Source organism: Ptychodera flava, chromosome 5, assembly GCF_041260155.1.
Source record: "Ptychodera flava strain L36383 chromosome 5, AS_Pfla_20210202, whole genome shotgun sequence".
NCBI lineage: Eukaryota > Metazoa > Hemichordata > Enteropneusta > Ptychoderidae > Ptychodera > Ptychodera flava.
The window spans coordinates 4,748,324-4,769,577 of record NC_091932.1 but is presented as its reverse complement, the minus strand read 5'-3'; the positions used below and the strand labels follow the sequence as shown (position 1 = coordinate 4,769,577).

General features: G+C 37.5%; 2 protein-coding genes across 3 annotated transcripts; one reads left to right on the top strand and one right to left on the bottom strand.

Annotated features, from left to right (window-relative positions):
- Positions 1 to 7,838: 7,838 nt before the first annotated feature.
- On the bottom strand, positions 7,839 to 13,241 carry LOC139132805 (calmodulin-like). 2 transcript variants are annotated; one of them, XM_070699064.1, is made up of 5 exons: positions 12,937 to 13,241; positions 10,948 to 10,978; positions 10,022 to 10,162; positions 9,364 to 9,621; positions 7,839 to 8,105 (listed from the first exon to the last, which is right to left on the bottom strand). In XM_070699064.1, exons 1-5 carry the CDS (start codon positions 12,967 to 12,969, stop codon positions 8,083 to 8,085), a joined length of 486 nt encoding a protein of 161 aa, XP_070555165.1. In that variant the 5' UTR covers positions 12,970 to 13,241; the 3' UTR covers positions 7,839 to 8,082. The 2 variants fall into 2 exon arrangements, with proteins under 2 accessions (XP_070555165.1, XP_070555166.1); XM_070699065.1 differs by lacking the exons at positions 10,948 to 10,978; positions 12,937 to 13,241 and adding an exon at positions 10,490 to 10,642.
- A 2,983-nt stretch (positions 13,242 to 16,224) lies between these two features.
- On the top strand, positions 16,225 to 17,124 carry LOC139132663 (sulfotransferase 1E1-like). The gene has a single exon (XM_070698931.1). The coding sequence runs from the start codon at positions 16,225 to 16,227 to the stop codon at positions 17,122 to 17,124; it is 900 nt and encodes a 299-aa protein (XP_070555032.1).
- Positions 17,125 to 21,254: the final 4,130 nt, after the last annotated feature.

Genomic DNA, 21,254 nt, shown 5'->3' with positions numbered 1-21,254 from the left:
AAATCACTAAAACATCAGATTATTCTGACTATTTTAGTTTAGTTTAGTTTAGTTTAGTTTAGTTTTAGTTTTGTTTACTTTAGATTACTTCAGTATAGTTAAGGTTATTACGATAATAACGCAAAGAGTGTATAAAGACACATTCATGTAGTCATTAGCGCGCGTTTAGCGCGTCGGGCGATGCGTTGCACAAATGTCTGAGTGCTTACTTTGCGGTTTTTTCGTAGTAATTATTATCGTACATCTCCTTTTTTATCAAGAATATATGCACCCGTCGTTTCCGATGCATTATTCCATACACTTTAGAGGCATATTCTGCATCGCCCTCTCAACTGCGAGCGGCTTAAGGGTAAGCGCCATCTTTGTTTACATCGCGCGCTCATCGAACATTCGATGTACGAGCCGAGCAGCAATGTCGTGCCATATTTGTATAGTGCCGTCTTGGTGAACTTTCGTTATTACCTCATAATATTTTTCACAATCGTAATACATTTACTTCTGTTTCTTTAACCAGAAGTTATTTTCAAAGTACAGTATGGAGTTTCAATATGGAGCCATTCAATGACGCACTGTTTATCATCAAATATAAAGGGGTTATTGCATGCCCGTTACGTGCCCGTTTTTACGGAAGCTCGATTCTATTATTTGCGAAGGCAGATGTATAATAATTTATTTTATGTTATTATATTTTATTACACCTCGCGTATTATTCAGGTACTGTGATTGGCTGAGCTTTACTCACGTGATATAGAACAAAAAGTGATAGAACATGGCTTAGGTGATATAGCCCTGTCACGTGCGCTGATATAGCCCCGTCGCGTGCAGTGATATAGCCCGCTACCACGTTCTGGAATACCGCGCGTCCTTTCTGCGCGTACCACATAATCGTGTACATTTGCTTGGAATTTTCTGTAAAGCAGTGAAGAAATTAGGTGGACCTGATGTAGAGGGCATTTAGTACATTAATGATTAAACGAGAAAAGCTTTAACAACACTGTCTTTGTTTTCATAGATGTTAATTCAAGTTAACCTTCAACTTTATGTAGCATTACGATCGAGCAACAAATAGAACGCTTCACTGTGGCGAGTCTCGATCGACACTTGACTGCATTCTAAGCAAAGTTTCAAAACGACAAGGGTTTTGTTCGGTGTAATAAAATTAATAACACACGCTTTTGATGATACCCTCGCCTTCGGCTAGGGCATCATCAATATTACCGTCATGAGCACCATCCCTTGGGCGGGCAACAAATAGTGATCTTGCCCTTGCTGGCGTGTGTTATTATTTAATTATTACACCTCACTCATTCAGCGTGCACTGCCATTGGTTAAACACGACTCACGTGACATGTAAAAGAATGTGATGATGCCCTCTGCGAACTTGATGATGCCCTCTGCATTTGATATTACATGGATGACGTCATTTTACTTACTGCGCATCCTTTCTGTGCAAAACAAATTGTCGTTCGCTTGTTGTACTTTGCAGTCGGCAACTTATGGCTGCGAAACGTCATGCAGAGCTGTTACCGGCACAGTTAGACGATATTTTGATGCAAGTAAACAGCAAACGAACGAAAATGGCAACAAGGAATGCAATTTCTGTATTCAACGACTATGCAAGCAACAAATTTGGATACGCCACCGAGGAGATCGGCAAACTTTAGTGGCAACCCTAGACTCGGCACTGACAACATTTTACGCTGAGGTCCGGACTCAGAAGGCGAACTGTACTCGAAGAAGTCTTTGTGTTTTTGTTTCTTTGCATGTTTGCTTGTTAGGTGTAATAAAAATAATAACACATGAGAGCCAGGGCAATATTACGATTTTTTTGCCTGCCCTCGGGCTTGTGGTCATGATCGAAATACTGATGATGCCCTCGCCTACGGCTCGGGCATCATCAGTATTTCGATCATGACCACCAACCCTTGGGCAGGCAATAAATCGTGATATTGCCCTCGCTCTCATGTGTTATTATTTAATTATTTTATCTGAGTATCTACCTGTTGATTGCTTGTTGTCTGCAATACATCAGAAAGAATGTCGTTATCCTATATTTAATAAATCAACTGACTGTGTATACCAATGATTCTCTCAAATATATGATAATAAACTAGTCAAAATCTAGTTGTTACCTGCCTCAGATGATCAGTTGGTAAAAATACTGATTGACAGCTGTCTAAAATTAAGTCTGTCTAATTTGAAATGGAAGTCAGGGAGCGATCAAATTTGTACTTACTTAACGAGTAAAAACACTCTTTGTAATACCATTCCAAAGTCAATAAAATATCTGTTAATACTTTAAAACTTGGGAAAGTTTTTAAAATTATTACAAAATGCGTTAACAGTTATTACAAAGTGCGAATTATTACAAAATGCTGATACCCTTGTTACATTTTGCGTAGACAATTTTTTATTACAAAATGCTGATACCCTTGTTACAAAACGCGTAGACTGGTTTATTACAAAATACTGCAGACGTTATTACAAAATGCGTCAGTTATTACAAAATGCTGATACCCCTTATTACATTTTGCGTAAGTTATTACAAAACACGTCAGTATTACAAAATGCCGCAGCACACCGTACATGCCAAAGGTCACCATGGTCACAAGGCCACGTCTGAGAAAAAATCATAGACGATAATCGTCATTTCATCACTAAATACCATCATAGAAGTACAGAGTCGGTGACTTAAAAGTGAAGCCGTGCACTGAAACAACTTTAACTGTCGATGTTTCTAATAAAATCTTGCAATTGCACAGATGTGCAGCTCACATGATCTTGTACCTGACCCTATTTTCGTTAGCAGAGCAGCCAGTGGTAGAAATGGGTCAGGGAACCAGACTATATGCAAAGGTTAAACTGCATATAATATGAATTACGCTAAGGCGGAACAAAAGAAATTGTGCTGTTCCGATAACCCGACCTACCCTATTTTTCAGTTACTTGCCGATTCTAAACATTTTGGAGCCACTTAAACACTGAAGTAAAGAAAAACCGTAAAATCACGCGTTCGTTAGTTGGCATTTGATTTTTACTTGAACAAGGATGCCTTTTATGTTTTTCCCCCTTTATATATATGATACATTTTTCTGGAAATGTAGTGGCCAGAGTTTGACCTCCCTGACCCCTTGAAAAATGCATATTTAAAAATAAAGTTATTTTGGAAAAAATTCCTGCCGACCTACCTACCCTATTTTTGAAAACCATGTTATTGGAACAGCACAATTTCTTTTTTTATATTTTTATTTTTTATTTTTTAGCCTAGTAAGTCAACGGCAGAGGACTCCAGCAGAGATTCCCGGATATATCGCTGTGATCGAGCTAAGAGTCCGAGAAACTGTATTCTAGGCTGCGTTCACAAGAAATGGTTAGGGGGGCTGGAGGAATCGCGATCTAAATCTTTTTTTTCAGGTCCCTCCTCAAAAACCTTAGCATTTTTCATGTCCCCCGTCTATATGATTAAAATTTTTCAAGTCCCCCACCCAAAGTTTTACATAGCCGCATGTTTATTTGGCATGCACGCAGGGTAATAATAAAGATGTATTGTGTAGTTCTGCACGCAGATGTTCGACACTACCTCTTATCAGCAGGTTGTAGAGCCATATTCCCGAGGCAAATTCTTAAATTAATTCATTTTTAAATGCATCAGTGGACTTTTTGGATTTCTCAGTCTAAGCCGACTTGAGTTTATCCAACTCTGGTCAGGCCAATGGCACCAGCTGAAGAGCACACAAAATGACATGAGAGAGTTATGAATTCCTGGCTACATTTCGCCAAATAGTGAAAAGCGGAGGACTGTGACCTACCGGAATTGTTTTTTCAAAAGTACAAGACATGTACGACTTAGATGCTACTTAAATAAATTTCAATGTTTTACAAAATTTACAATACTGGAAGATATTTCATCAAATAAACATTTTACTCAGAAATTTTGGTGTAATAATGGCAAATTTGGTAAAAAAATAAATGATTCCATTTAATCACATATTTTTTCATTTACATTAGAGTCTTTACTGTTCAATGTTTTACTTTCGTGTTACTCTACGATGAGATGTGAAAATTTTATTCACTGCATTGACTGAAATGAATGGTTTTATGTATTGATTGTAAGTGATTTTCGAGAAAAACCGTGCTCTTCATACATTTGTAGAAAATCAAACATGGCGTCCCCATCTTTCACTCTAATATTTGATTATTCTCATATGCCAGAATTCAAAAATCCATGGTAACTGTTAAGTCTCCTGTGTTGCTCTTTGACTTGATCTTGTGTACAAGTATGTTTCACTGTCGATTGAGCGTCCTCATAATGAAACAAAGTCTTCTTCAACTACATCAGAATCAGAGCTATCACTGTCACTGTCAGTATGCAGTGACAGTGACACTGCCCGTACGCAGTAGAAAGGCAGTGGCCGTATTAACTTTGTATTTTGATAATATTTTGTTCAGTTTATACAACTGCTTTCTTGTTCTATTCCCTACAACATGTTGAACTGTCCAGTTTGCCAACACAGCCTACGTGTATCGTGCATTTGTATCATTGAAAAATGACTTTCAGTCTGGATTCTAATTCAAAATGTCACCAAAATAATATGTTGACAAACTGAATATTGTGTTTCAGCATGCAGCAGAGAGACACCAAGAAACAGTATTTGATACATTGCATAGAAATATTGAATAAATTATCAATAGTTGCAGCGTAGGGATTGATCATTAGATCTTGGGAGGGGGGTTCTCAAAAACAGAAGAAGAAAAATTTCAGAGCAGAAAGTTAGGAAAAAAATCTTCAAACTAGCTTGCAAAATAAAAAAAAATAAATAAGAATACAAATGTGTAAAAAAATCTGCAAAGTCTTTAAAATCTTGAATTTTTTTAGATTTTACCGACAGGAAGCAGCTTTCTGTATTTTTAGTACATCCTCCAGGCACATTTTTAATTTTATTGTATACATTTAGAGTGACTGTATCCCTTATACTGGAAGTTGTGATCATCTTATCTTTTCAGGACTTTTGTATTCTGAGTACTTGAACATTATAAAATTATAGAGCCTGCTTTTGTCACGCTCTTAGTTAGGGAAATTACGAGTTGAGAGGTACCAGTCTGGATCGTAATGCTTTCAGTAACTGAAGCTGACACAGAACGATGTCGATCGTAACACAACCTTGTACTTTATTGCAAGATGGCGACCGTAACGTTACCGTCCAAGGTCTGATCTCAAGTCTCCGTCTAAGCTCTCTACAAAGTTAAATACATCTTCAAACTTACATAATTACAAAAGTTATCACGTGGTAATTTTCCCGCCAGTCTTTGACTGTTTCTTAAGATTAAATATGCTCACACCATGGAATATCCCGTTCTCGATTGTTCCCATTGAAATCTTAACCAATAATTAATTAAACTATCACCCTATCTCTTATCTGCTTCTCGTACGATCTGAGTCAATGACGCCTTGGCCACGTGAGGGACGCTTCGAGATAAAATCTCTACAGGGAGGGGCGTTACACTTTCTACTTATTTCCTGCGTACAGTCCAACCAGGTACTTTAGGTAAAACATTGAAACTATGGTATGGTTGTCAAGACAAAGAGTTATTTTTGCCTTTTAAGATCAAGGTGAAAAGATGTAGGCCACATCAGGTTCATTTTTTTCACAGCACTTTATTGAATGATGAATGCAAGAATGGGTGAACAAGTAGAAACACGTCAATAATGATAAAACAACATATCGAGTCATTATGTATTATTTTGCTTTTAAAAAGGCATTTTCAGTTCACAGCAACAGCAACAGCAACATAGTTTTTAACATTCAACAATACACTATGTAGAATGCCATCTATACAACAAATCCCAACACACAAACACGCAAAAGGGTTGAATTTTCAAGGTTTCTGTATAGCAAATACTGAATAAATCTCATTTGTATGAATCATCTGTTCAGAATAGTTTACAGAACCAGGAGTGATGGATGGACTGTCATTGGTTGTGCAAAGATCAGTCTCTGATTCCACAACTTCTTCATTTCCTTCTGTTCCAGTATTAGGCAGTACTGTTGGACATTTAGTGCGCAAGATGATCTGCTACATTTCGCGAAATCTATCAGCAATATAAATCACTAGGCCATATGTATGTTAGGGTTACAGCACACACTCTTATTTGCGCTCGTGATATGGAATTACATTGTATCCTCAGACGGCGTCGAACTAAAAAAATTATAAATCTGAAAATTTACTCAGAAAAAAAAATTATCACAGCTTTTCTCATTTGGGGAAAAAAAATTAGAAATTTACAATTGTAAAAAAATTTTCACAATTTCATTGTGACCAGCCCCCTCCCAAGATCTAATGGTCCGTCCCTTAGGCCCTGTTCCAAGGCCAACTTGTTGTTTTTATTAAAATTTAATGACAATCATGCATTTTAGATTTTTTCGAGATTAAAGTCATAAAATGAGACAAAGTGGTCTAGATTTTGTTTAATTACTAACATTAGAACCATTGGATGATATCAAAACGTCAGGAATCAAAATATTTTCAGATCCCCCTTTTACGCCCTCCCCTGTAGAGATTTTATCTCGAAGCGTCCCTCACGTGGCCAAGGCGTGTGAAGATTGACTCAAAATCGTAAGAGAAGCAGATAGGAGAGAGTGTGATACTTTTAATTAATTATTTGTAGATGTTGAATGAGAACAATCCAGAACGGGATATTCTGTGGTGTAATCTAATGTAATCTTAAGAAACAATCAAAGACTGGCGGGAATATTTCCACGTGATGACCATTGTATGATGATGATAATTTTATAGTTATGTAAGATTAAGAGGCGTATTTAACTTTGTAGAGAATTTAGAATGGACGATTACAGATCAGACTTCTGACAGTGAATGTTACGGTCGCCATCTTGTAATAAAGTATACGGTTGTGTTAAAATCTACATCTTGGTGTGTTAGCTTCAGTTACTGAAAGCATTACGATCTATACTGGCACCTTAACTCGTAATTCCTCTAACTACCAACGCGACACCCATAGGCAGAGCAAAACTTTCAAGTTCCCCCCCCCCGACCACCCCTAGAACTTTCGAAATCCCCCTGAATTCCTCCATTCCCCAACCACCATTTTTTTGTGAACGCAGCCCTAGGACATTGCACACTATTTTAAGAGCAATAGCTTCACAAGGCCTCCATAAATTTGACATCAACCATAATTGTAATATCATCCATAATTGTAATATCATCCATAAGATATCTGAAGTATTGTTTCCATTTTCAATTCAACATCTGCTTCAACATAGGAAGAGGCATCGGTTGATTTAACATCTAGATTTATAAATTTTCTGAGGGGTGGGTTGGGGTATGGGGAAACCTAGAGAATTAAATTAAGCTGTTATCCTGTCTGTACTTATGACCTCGCCCGCGACTATTCGTATCGCATCACAACTGAAACTTGAATAATAATTCACCGAAGAAAGGAAATAATAATCTAGCACTAAGGAAATCCATATCGCAGAAAACGGTAACCTTATCCTTCTTGCTGCTTTCTACGAATACACAGCAATTTCGAGCTCTCCCCTCCAACCAAAGATAATTTAAACATATAAAAAACACTAAAATCGTCACCTTAAGACGTTACACGGGAAAAAACTGCAAAGTAATATCAAATCGGTTAACGTAACCAGCTGCTGGTTATACTTGATTGATGATTTTATTCGTATTAAAAAGTGATGAAATACGTGCTTGAAACTGTGCAAAATTTAGGATTTTTCTCACAAAGTTTACGTCTCTCGCGCAGACAAATCTCTCTACGTCTATTACCCATATACAGATACATAATAAAACCACAAAACTGGATGTCAACTTCATGAATATTTATTAATGCTCAAACCAAATAAGCTTCTTAACAAAGACTACAAAATAATATCAAAAGGCCAAGTCACGGAAGAAACTTAGTTACGTTTATTTGTGACTCGATATAAACGGTTCGGAAACTATGATTCAATGTCTTCATAGAATGAATGCTCATATTTACTGGATACTTTCAACAAATCTCGAACGACATTAGTCCTTAACAATGGTTTACACAGCGTAGTCAGGCAGTTACACCAACGCTTTCATCAATTCTGTAAACAGATGAAAATTGATAAGTTCTGATTACAAAGGTCCATTACTTACTTCGTTGTAACATTATTTCGTAGAGTAATTATAGTCTACATCTTATTCTACATGCTATTCTACACGTAATTCTACATACTATTCTACATGCTATTCTACATAGTATGCCACGTGATATTCTACATGCTATTTTACATGCTATTTTGCATGTAATTCTACATGTAATGCTACATGCTATTCTACATGTAATTCTACATGCTATTCTACATGCTATTCCAAGTGATATTCTACATGCTATTTTACATGCTATTTTGCATGTAATTCTACATGCTATTCTGCATGCTGTTTTTTACGCTATTCTACATTCTGTTTAGCACATTCACAGTTAGAAATACTCAAGGAACAAAAACGTGAAATCCACGTATGATATAGTAGACGTGGAGATGCATCATGTAGCAGTTTTCCACTGATAATGAAGGCTCACGTCTCTAGAGGGCTCTGTACAACATAAAACGATCTGCTGCTACAAAATTGTTCTTATCCCTATATTCCTTGACATAGTTATCATCAAACTTCATAATATGTGATTTTTAATATGTTTGCACAGTTTTGAACTACACCGAAGATCATGTCAAAATGACAAGCGTTGTTCAAATTACCAATACGGTCTGTAAATACACTGATGTATGTATATTTCCAAAATCATATATATTTCCAAGCTCTTTAACTCAATTTTGATATGAACAAGATCTAGAAATTATTTGTCAACAATAATATCGAACCCTGTACACAATATACAGTGTTTGCAAGGCTAAGAACAACACTGTGTATTTGATAGCACTTTAAGGGGAAATATGAAATAGTTCATTTATCTAGAACAGACGTAATGAAAATACTACGAAAAGTTACAGCTCTTGCCCCTTTTAATGATCACACTCGGCAAAAAAAATATTAATGCAAAGCTGTAGTAACATTAGGAAGCACAATCAAAATCTCTACAAAAGGCCCGGTCACACTTTAATGACTACCCTAGGTTCGCATGTATGGCGTGACATTGCGCAGTCATTCTGGGAATTCGGCATCATCCTTTAATAATTACTGTATGCAAATTGTCACCATTATTGGGACGCCCTCACATTATTCAGAGTAACTCTGGAGGCCATGCCTTAGAACAAGCTGTGTCAATCACCAAGCAATTCAAAACTTCCGCATATGAGCATACGAAAACAGTTCTTCTATCAAAGAAGTTGAACATCATGAACTTACCGTCATATTTTATGAGACCGTCATTGTTCGTGTCAAGTTCAGAGATGAACTCTTGGATTTCATCATCTGTCAGCTTCTCTCCTACTTGTGTCAGGATATTCCTGACTTCAGACGTTTTCACGAAGCCTCTCCTATCTTTCTGAAAGACATGTACGGCTTTCGTCGCGTCACTTTGGCTGTTATCTTCCCCTGTCATCCTACTGGCCATGATCGTGAGGAATTCTGGGAAATCGACATGGTCGGATTCCACAGTGACAGCTGTAACAAGGTGCACACGACAAAAACGTGACAAAGTACCGTTGATATTTGTAACATATTCATGAATTCAGAAGCAGTATTGGGAAGGCGTAAATTCAAAGTTACAAAATTTATTCTCAAAAGTGAATGACTACAGCTCTCAGAAAATTATTTAAATGTTGTCAAGATGAAGGTCCTTCCTTTTATCGCTGACACTGCCGACTCAATTTGTTTTCAAACTGTTATTATTGACTTAATGCAGACACACAATATATATCGGTGTGTGCCTATAATAATCAGTAGCATCAATATTCGGCATGAGTACGGGCGATTTTATAATGTATAAGCTGTATTTCTCTAAATTATCTGATATGGAGTAAAACTACCGAGAAACCTGATGTGTCAGACGATGCAGACTTACAATCTTTTCTGTTTCTGATTATTTCTTGAATCTCATGCTCTGTAATTAGAGGTCCCATGATTCTCAAGATGGTCTCGAGCTCTCTGACGGTGATGGCGCCATCAGTGTCCTTGTCAAACAATGAGAATACGTCCTTTAGTTCTGGTGGGGGGAAACGAAAACGAGATAGTTCCGATTGTGTGTCATCATACTTACAGAACAATATGATTGGTTACAGAATCAAACGATGGGAGAACTGTACAGAAAATTCAGACTTTTAAACTTGGTAAGCCAGGAACGCAGTGTGTCTGTCCGATTCTGTCGAACAGTAATGGATTGAGTATCGCCATACATATGGCTATTAACGATAACATGGTGTAAATGCGAGTCAGACACCCATTCATACAACACTCATTTATACATCTATGCATACCTGAGCAGACTGAACGCCATATTTACAAAATGACAAATGTACACCCCTATACGTACCATTGAGACGGGCAGCATCCATTACAAAATCGACAATGTCCTTCGAATTCTTACATGTATAGATGAAAAGATCAGGCAACTGATTGAGCGTCACCCGTGATATGCTTGCCTATTTCAACTCGCATTACCAGCAATGCGTTAGGAGTTAAAAACTCAGGCCACCGTCTCAATAATTATTAACCGAGTGCTATCCGACGATGACATCGTCCTTATTAAATGTTTGCCTTTACACCGTCACTGAAAGGCACTATAAGTGGGGCCAAAACACAGTTGATTTGTGTTGGCATGTAATAACGTGAAAATTGTAAACTCGATCTCTTCAACAGGGGAAATTAAAAATTAACGTTGCAAGGGTGTGTCTCTCTGAAAGAGAGAAATTTTTGCTTGAAAGAAAATATTTTTTTCGAACTTGAATTCATAAAACTGGAATTTTCGGACAATACAGTGAATATACTCACGTGATATCTGCTCTTCAGACAAAATGTCGGCCTGTTAAATGAAAAATCATGAATTTGAATGGTTTAAAGAGACATATAAAGGTTCCTGTAAAATCTAGGTGTTACTTCAACGTGTATTGTACAGCGTAGGTTTTGAACATAATAGGTATTTAGACACAGTATCATGGTGACAGTGGAATGTCAATGTCACATGATGTCATGCTGTAGAGTAACCTTACTTGACCCTTACACCATGAGGACTTTTATTATACAGTATTATTCAGGCTATTAATTGTTCATGTATTCACTCATCAGGGGAAAACACTGCAGTCCAACAAATGATATACAGAAACATGGTTAACAAAGCTGCAATGTGTGATTATAAACTGGGACCTTGACCGAATTACTTCATTGGTGTCTGCAACATGACATAACCAATGCGTGATCAATATGCAAAGTTCATAATTTATTCAGACTCTACATGTCAACAAAATGTCGGATATGTCAAAAACTAGTAGCCCGTGGTAAGCTAACCGATTTATGCAGAGAAGAGAGACATGTCTGACCGATCTAGAAAAGGGAAAGGCACAGTCTGTGGGAAATTAGGGCTACTGTAGATCATGGATACGGTATCGCACTTATTTCCATTTTTTGGACTAAATTCGTGACTTTAGCAAGCTGTCTCATCTTAAAACTCACGAAAATTACTGTTTCTTAGCCGACGTACAGTTATATCCGAAACATACTCATAGTCTTTCAGTCAATACTGCAGCTCTATAATTGTGTAACAATCCAGGAGTTCGACATGAAGGATGCTGTGGATACTATGTAGATATATGATTTGTAGGGAATGCGCGGTTAAAATGTCCTTGGTGCAAGTTTTGTCTAGGGAGGAATTCTGAATGCACTGGTCTGCTGCTTTGAGATTTGTTACAGAATTGTTTGCTTGGGTACTTTCAAAGATGGCACGCATGCTCGTAGAGCTAAATTCATTTATATAGAGATTTTCAACTGATGACTGAATTTGTATATTGACTTTCGGCCAATTCCCCTTTTTATCGCAATTCAATCTTTGTAAATTAATATAACGACTATATTATTTTCATGTTTGATATTTAGACATTTTACACTGATTCATGTCTTCCCCACGTTGCATTGTCACTGTTACTCTCAAATGATCACTATAAAGCGTGCACTGGAATTCATTAAAATAACATCTAGAACCGGGTAAGTTTCACAACCGTTTTCTGTGATAAATCAAAGCGGTTCTACATTGGCTGTCATGTCGCTCCATTCAACCATTCCTCCCATCTCAGCATCTAATGAAGGAGACTTCAAATCTTTGAAAGTTCGCAAATATCGCTCGGCTGGTCTCAGCGTGTTTAACCAGGCCTCTCAATTTATTTACCGTTGAATACGATCAACCTACACTCCTACACAAAGTTCGAAGCAATCTTTTTTAAAGAGCAGCTTATTTAGGTTATTTGATTTGGATATATTTTTAGACAGGGGAACATAATTCAGTTTATATCTTATCTAGTAGACGAGACGTAGATCATAACGAGTAACTTGATTTGACATCAATTACGGTATCTCCTTTTTGTGTATTTGAAGGTTTTCTACGAAATGAACTGCTCTGTTCCCCTTATCATCAGTTACTGTATTGACCCTACCGTACGAAAGCTATGCATCTTGACAACACGAGATGTTATACTCCTTTGTTACATATACACTGATCGACCGATAATTGTCAGTGACAAAGATAAAATCACATTGTATTCAAAAAAGCACAGCGCTACTAGTGACCTAGTAGACATTGGGTCAAAGATCGAACTCGAAATCTGATGTCGTAGACAATAACTTAAGATACACACTGTTTCGGCATGCGTCACCTGTTGTGTGTTACGCCCCTTCGTTGGAGCTTTAAATAGACATAGAATATGTTTTGCATCAAATTTTACTCGTATTAATACAAAATATCATTTTGATGATGGAACTGAAAAGACCCACCTTTTGTGCAGGTTTATGCCCAATATTAGTCATAGTGTTTTATGAACGACGCAAGTTCGTGTTTCTGACGAAATGATCGCAAGTAGGAGGGTCGACAATACTATACAACAACGGAAACGACCGTCTACAGTTCACGCACGGCTAGTTTTCATACTGGAAGCCATCGAACTGGATAAAGGTTGTGATATGGTTGAAACCCCGGGGGTTGAAAATACCATCGATGATCTTCGAACTAGCTGTTCAAAACAACCTTCAAGGCAACACACTTCAGACCATGCACACGGCAGCAGTTACGCTATGTTGACAAATAAACGATATGCAAATTTCTTATCTGTGTAAACAGTGTGTTGTCGGTGTTGTAGCTGAGACAGACTTTCCACGTCATTGGTCTTGCTGTAAGGTCACACAATAACGTCAGTATGTTTACCCACTGTTAACCTTGCGGAATCAAATCGAAACGTGGATTGATAGTGCATAGGTAGTTAAAACACTTAAATCGATTATATAATTAACTATGTCGGTGCGAGGGTACTATAACTATATTACATTCAGTCGGCACCACAAAGTACAGTATCTAACATGTGCAAAGCTCTAATGTGTTTAGAATGTGTAGCGTGCAGCTTGTTTTAGGGTGTCCATCGAAGTCGGACTCTACAGCGTATAATGTGTCGGACCAATATGAAATCGGCGCACCTAAAATGTGCCGAGGCTAAGATGTACTACATGTCTAACGTGCTGGGAAAATGAAAATAATTAACTTCTAACCATTCATGAATGTTCCTTTCCGTAGGTCTAAGTTTTTGAGTGACTCATATATGTACAGTGATTTATCTAACCTTGGTTAATCTAATAGTCAAGCAGTGTGCGAAAACTCACACATAATGTATATTGACCGAGCGGGCCAGTAACAACCAACACATATAAAAATGCAACATATTTTATACAAAAAAATTCGACATTAGAACGCCCGCAAAATCAACACATGCGTTCAAATTCTTAAAAAAGATACTCATCCTAGCCTACAGCTTACCAGCATAGTGCATAGAGACACATTTATAGAAAAAGAAGAGAATTCCGGCTCGAACAAAAGCAAACAAACGAAACGACGAAAGAGAGTCTGCTTTTCGTAACAATATACTGCCTATTCGTCAGAACAAACAAATGAAACAAGCCCTCACATAAAAGTGGATGGACTCGAAAAAGACGGTGCATTGAGAAATATTCACATGCAAACCGATCATCGCATACAACAGAAACAGAAATAGTAGGAACACATTTACTGATGTTTATATCTACAGCCGGGGATGAGAGGAATTCGTTTCCAAGTCCGGAAAATTTCAGTAACATCCCCGGCTTGAGGTAGTATGCACCTGGAAAGTGAAAGACTTCAACTTTTGCTTAAACTTTCCTCAAGTAATGTTTCAACCATTCTCTTTCAAAGTGAAGAATGATTACCTAAGATTTACTGATATTTGAAATTCAAAATGGCTACCATCCCTATGTTTACTCAAAGAAGAATAATGACATTTTCGAATTTTGAAAAGCTAAGTCGGTGAAAAGTTTTCTTACACTAGGAACTTTAAAATTCACCCCCACAAGTGGTAGGTCAGAAAAGAATTGAAACAGTTTGAAAGTCCGAATTTCTTTCCCGAGGTGCGTTCAACCTTAATCAAGTAATCTTCGTGGTCTTCCCTGAATAAAATGACAATTTTCCGATGACATTTTCCCATATTCCTATACACAGGTCAATGGCATTGGCTACCCATTTGGTTGTCATCTACTTGAAAGGGGCAGGTACCTTTTCAAGCTTTGTCTCTGGACAAGTTGATAAACTGGACACAAGTTTCTAAAGTCAGCATATCAATGTTAATGGTTAACGTCAATGTCAACAAGAATAAATTCGAGAATTAGGGATTGAGAACCGCTGCTTTAAAGCCCCCATTAGCTGTATCATTTTGTAGTTTACTCACTTACCCAAAATAGCATCCAATCTTCGGAGAGATGTTCTGAATTTGTTCTTACAGACATTGGACTTGGCCACAGATACATATCTGTAGCTGGACCATAATGACGGTGTTTTTGCATTTAAAAAGGGATGCAGACATTGTCTTTTATACCACATTTATAAATACCCGCACCATAAATACTTCAACGACATTACAATTACATTTACACGGAGATATGTCTGTGTGTGTGTGTGAGAGAGAGCGTAAATGCCGTTAGTTCCAACATATAAACTTAAAATCGCTTTCCTTTTTTATTCATTACATTGGATACAACATCTGAGTCATGGAAGTCAAAATTTGATGAAATCGAGGGAAAAAATATTGCTTTGTGGGTAAATTGGCCGTTGACTGGAGTAGACATAAGCTTAACGGTAAAATATTATTTTTCACTAGTTTTCTTTTTGAAATCAAACAAGGATGACTCATGATAAAACTAAATGAGCGGAACCCTAAATAGACGAATAGGTGTTATTCCTACTACCTGCATTGACGCTGCGCCACGAACACAATCACAGCAATGCTTTCATTTGACTGCGACATAATGTAGAGCATTGATAATACCTAAAACATATGCAGTATGTTGAAAAGCACCACCACCCTCGTAAAACTTAAAATAAACTGATTTTAATGTCCTTGGAGCTTATTTTTGTAACTTGATGATTTACAAACCACCGGAATGATTAAATTTTGCATTTTAAATAGTTTTGTCAGGTAAACTTTACAGCAGAACAGTGGATAGGCTTCTTTTAAATGTTTCTGACCCAGTTTCCCCTGATATTAAAAGTAGGTCAGTCGTTTCGGTATCTTTTGAAAGTTACTGACCCGGTATGCCAACAGGAGGCCTAGAGCTATCTGAGAACCGCGTTAGTGTCGCACGCAGTGGTCTGACAACTATAGGGTCAAGGAGAAGCCAATGATACTAGGACTGATCTACTTGCAATTCGTTTCAAAGTTCTATCCCTCTCAACAGATGTAAATGGAATGTCATGGTATTTGTTATATGGCTTTGTGTCTCGGAGAAACTATCCGACCAAACACTAGATATAAAACACACTAAATTTCAAAGGTTTACAAATCATAGATACATACTCGTGGCACTTAACAATTAATTATTCGTGTTCTCATCGCCTCCGACCCCTCCAGTTAATGGTTTCCCCATAAAGCTATGTATGAACTCTTCACTACAGTACTTTGAGGACACAGCCTTCCAGCGGGAAGCAAATTTCAGCGTAAGTTTAACCGAGCTGTAAATCGTCGAATTTACAATCAAGTAAAGTTTGACATGGCGCAGTTCGAAAGCTGTTTCGTAGTTGATGGATATAGATTTCTACCTTACCATGACAAGGCAAAGGTGGAATCCCGAGAAGTCGACAAATTCAACTTCAAATCCGGCGATGTGATAGTCGTCGGATTTCCAAAGTCTGGCAATTCATGGCTGGTTGAAGTTCTGAAAGCCATGTACAATGACTGGGGACTAGAGAAGTATGGAGGGGCAGAATCCGCAGTGTTTCTAGAAGAACGAACTCTCTATAACGGTTACGTCAGCGAACAACGTAAAGACCTGCTGGAGACAGTCAAATGCGAGGATATACCATCACCACGTCTTATGAGAACACACATACCAGCAACCTTATTCCCTTGTCATCTGTTGAAAGACAAAGGGGTAAAGATGATTCACATATCTCGTAATCCAAAGGATGTCTTGGTATCAGCTTATTATTTCTGGAAATCATGGGCCCATGGTGCGTTGTCTACAGGAGACTGGGAACAAACTGTGAATGACTTTATTGAAGACAGACAAGCGTTCACACCCTGGGTACGATTTGTTGGAGACTGGTCGCTGAAAGGCATAGAAGATAATGTCTTTCAAGTCACATATGAAGAAATGAAACAAGATCTACCCGGAGTTGTCACGAAAATGGCCGACTTTCTCCAGCGTCCCTTGACTGAAGAGGACATCGACAGGGTTATCAGAACCACTACCGTCGAAGTAATGCGGAATAGTTTGTCAAAATTCATCGTCACGGATGACGTTATTGTTCCTGAAGGCGAAAATCCATTCGTGCGAAAAGGTGTGGTAGGCGATTGGAAGAATCATTTTACAGTTGCGCAGAGCGAACTCTTTGATTCAAAAATAGGAGAAAAAATTAGAAGCGTAAATCCAAACATCCCCTATCAGTAATCCTGGCAGAAATTAGTGAGATTTGGACCTAGTATCAGTTGTAATTACAAATTTTACAATGAAACAAGGCGCGGTATGAGATTTGCCCCAGACCTTAAGTTTCCTATGGTTTATCAATGTTAGTGGAATAACACACCCATCATACAATAAAACCGATGAAATGGAAGAATAATTTCCAAATCCACCAAATCTTGAGTAAACATGTCAGCACATTTTTTTAACTGTAATCACAAGCTGACAGTGAAAGCGTAGAAGAAATTAGGTTTTGTCACGTAACGTATCACTTAAATGCTAATTACTGTGGGCAACAGTTATTTGGATACAATTTTCATGCCTGCATATGTACTCTTAACTAATAAGGGATGTCTGAATATCTTTTGTGCACGAGAAAATGGAGAATATGAAATTTAACTTGTAAACTGTTTAAACGTAAAAAATGTGAGTATGATTTGGCCAGTAGACATTTTAATAACATTTTCTTACCATTAATAAGGAATTACAGACTTATCAGACGTCGACATGTGATATTTCTCGATATTAAATCTATACCAGTCTGAAGAATGATCGTCTGCTCAATATCTTAAATAGGGGCAACTTGTGATGCAGAGGTTTTGGTATCAAGGGTGTCTGTAGGATTTAGTTGAAAGTTCTTGTTAAGGATAGAGTGCTTTCTTTTTTACGAACGGTGGGCGTCAGTTGAATCTACAGCATGTAAAGAAGGAAGCGGGAAAAACGCTACTAGTCAACACGAAGATGCGGACTGTGTACTGAATGCCACGTCAAGTTATAAGACCGGACTTTTGGATTGAAACCACGCTCAGTGGACTTTTGTGAAAAGGACTGATTAAACTAACGCCCGAAGCTCTCGACCAAGCAGGGTAACTTTTGTATAGTTTTAATTATTTGTATTTTAGTTTCTATTAAATCATTTTGGTTACTATTGGACTCCGTAGTGCACTTCTCGTATTCACTGTCTGTGCATGGTAATTTCTATCGTAACAGTCTCTACTGGGCAAAGTGGTTCTGGTAAGGTCACACGCATTTCATCCTGTAAAATATGGAACAGGAGAGGGTGATGTTTTACTAATTGGAAAAAGGGGAAGGCTCATATTTTAGATAGGGGTATTGGACGGTCACATTTTACATGATGAATAACCTCTGGTTTCCTCTGGCCTACCCCTTCGTACTAAAACTGAGACTTTTTCAGTGTGCAAATTCATAACTCGTACATCGCTTGCACGGTGACACACGGTGCTCGAGATGTTACAAATGATCTGCTATTCTAACATAACTAACATATATATAACTAACAGCATCTCCGATTAATTTGTATACACCTACTGAACTAGCGTAAAAAGACATGAAACGTTTCAAAACGTTTCTCAGCAAATATTAACCATTCTCTTTCAAAATCAAGATTGAAAATGGGAATCACAGCGCAAATTTTGGTACTAGAGAAACAAATTACCAATTTATACCGATATTTCAAATTCAAAATGGCCGCCATGTTAACTCCATTGAGAAAATACTTTTCGATTTTCACAAAAATAAGCAGGTGAAACATTTTTACCCTATAGCTAAGTTCCAAAACGAGTCCCCCTTCCCCCCCCCCCTCTCCCAAAAAAAAGTGGTAGGCCAGAAAAATATTGTAAAATTTTTAGTCCGATTATGGACGCATTCTATTTGTATAAATCAAATGAGACACCAAATGGTTTATTTTAATTTTATGATCTAAAAGTTTGTTCATGTCCTTCATAATCTTGAGGGCATTGCAAGTCGTCAAACCATTGTACAATTCATAAATGCAAGTTAGAAAAACGAGATCACTCTTTAAAATCCTGTTGTGTAATGTCCAGCATACCATGTGCTCAGATTTGACTTCCAACAAATGTAAGATACGTACCGTTACGTGAAATACCAACTCATATTGTTGACGGTGTGGTGATTGATGACGTATCTCACAGAAACCATTATATATATATATATATATATATATATATATATATATATATATATATATATATATATATATATATATATATATATATATATATATATCGCTCTCGACTCGAAACTTTCGTCTATTCATCACATTTTCTATTGCAGGTCAGCCAATCACATGGTCTCATTAAGAGTAATTTTAAGTTGATCGACCTGGCTACTGCCGTCATTATTTATTATATGGTGAGTCCTGTTTAGGAGTGCAGTACAGTTTCAAGTTCAAATTCTGACAGCGAGGCCACTGTGTTGAATCCAATTATATAGAGACTTTACAATGAAACTTCACCCTCGTGTGACTCCACTACAAACCGCAATATAATGTGTTCAATATCCTGCCTCAGTTTCTGGGCCGAAAATCGATTGATTGCTATTTTTTGCGGAAATACCTATAATCGCCTTTCGATTCTGTCGCTTCAAAGTTGTGGAGGTTCTTTGATCTACGTGTACCTCTATACTGTTACTGTACTGTTACAGAGTTCATTGACTTTGACGTTGTAACCTCCACAAATGTAATAATCTCCACAAATGTAATATCAACCACAATTGTAATAAAATCAACCACAAATGTAATAAAATAGTCAACCATTAATGTAACAACCCGCAACCACAAATGTTACATGAACAAATTAACCATAAATGTAATAAAACTCAACCATAAATGTAATAAACTTGAACTTGCATATGTGATCATTTGTTTATCAATGCCCTGAGTAAATGATAACTTTAATAAGACTAGTGTAATGTTATTGCATACTTTCCTGAAACTAGGTTTCCTTTCCGAAACACAGAATAGAATACTTTGAGAACGCTATCAGAAAACGGCGAGGTACTGATCAAACCGTTAGATAATGGAAGTGGAACAGCAGTTCTAGACACTGATACTTACATAATAAGGAAGCGTCAAAATAACTCGTCAACCAGTGATACCACACAAAGTTTATGACAGATGACTCAGAACAAATAACAGAGAAATATAAAACCTTATAACAGAAACTTACGACACAAAACATGTTGACGAGAACATATATTTCAATCTAGTAAAAAACAATACGAACACTAGCTTGAACACAGTAGAACAAAATTAGACATCCTGGCATCCCTAGTGAAGGAACAAACTTCAAATGGGATAACATGGGAATACAGACAATCTATCGATTATTCCACACAATTTATCCACTGAAGACGAATTTGAGAAGATTGATTACAAAAGTACGGCAAATTTCGAAAAAACAGCGTTAAAGGATCGTAGTGTTATACAGTCTTCCCCACTCTGGAGTATAGACTGCACTGGCACTCAGATAACAAGTACATACTGTTTTGGTGTTTTGTGCGAAATCTAGCAAGTACATACTGTCCTGGTGTTTATGGTCTTGGCCATTGATACATGTAGGTACCTTGGCACCAAATACGTCAGGGAGAGACTTTGCATTTCATTTGTATGTAAATAAAGATTGTACGCATTGAATTGTATATACAAGGTGTCTTTACGAACACCAGCTCAGACGAAGGGACAACATCTTGAGAGAAGGAACTATCTGGCAATATGTAGCATCCATTTATAAGAAATAAACGGTGTTATCTTCGAAGACTTAGAGTCTCTACGCTGTTTCTGTATCCCGATATCCTCTCGCATGGCGGTTCCCCGAGGAAGATAATTGTCGATGGCAACAGTACCAGACATGGACCTTTACCACAAGTTTTCACTGCAGTGCGGATGTCACTAAAATGACCTGATCGGGTGTATATCAAGACTGTTCAAATATTAATATGAAAAGGTTTTGTAATTCAAGTGTCTTGAAATGATCCTATACTCCCCCAGTCGCTTATTTTTCTCGGCAACACCTACTGGCTGGCCATCACGTTCACCCCACGATCTACACTCAACAACAGCCTACCACTAACGCGACAGTCTGCTGAAGTTTATTCCTTCAATTTATTGTGTTTAGATATTTATATGCCCACAGACTTGGAGCTAGTCTATAATGGCCCCTATTCATTGTGTAAAAGACGCGTTTCCTCCCAAGCTATTTCAATGCTGGCACGTATGCGAAGAGTCATTTCAATAAAATTAATGAAGCTACTCATAAATTCTCCGCTATTTTCATGATAAAGATATTTGAATAAAATCC

What these genes read in the sequence shown, in the direction of transcription:
- LOC139132805 (XM_070699064.1), bottom strand. Translation starts at nt 12,969, where the DNA reads ATGACTAATATTGGGCATAAACCTGCACAAAAG. An exon ending in GGCATAAACCTGCACAAAAG is followed by an intron (nt 10,979 to 12,936) that starts GTGGGTCTTTTC and finishes TTCATTTAACAG; the next exon opens with GCCGACATTTTGTCTGAAGA. An exon ending in GTCTGAAGAGCAGATATCAC is followed by an intron (nt 10,163 to 10,947) that starts GTGAGTATATTC and finishes TCCCCCCACCAG; the next exon opens with AACTAAAGGACGTATTCTCA.
- LOC139132663 (XM_070698931.1), top strand. Translation starts at nt 16,225, where the DNA reads ATGGCGCAGTTCGAAAGCTGTTTCGTAGTTGATGGATATAGATTTCTA.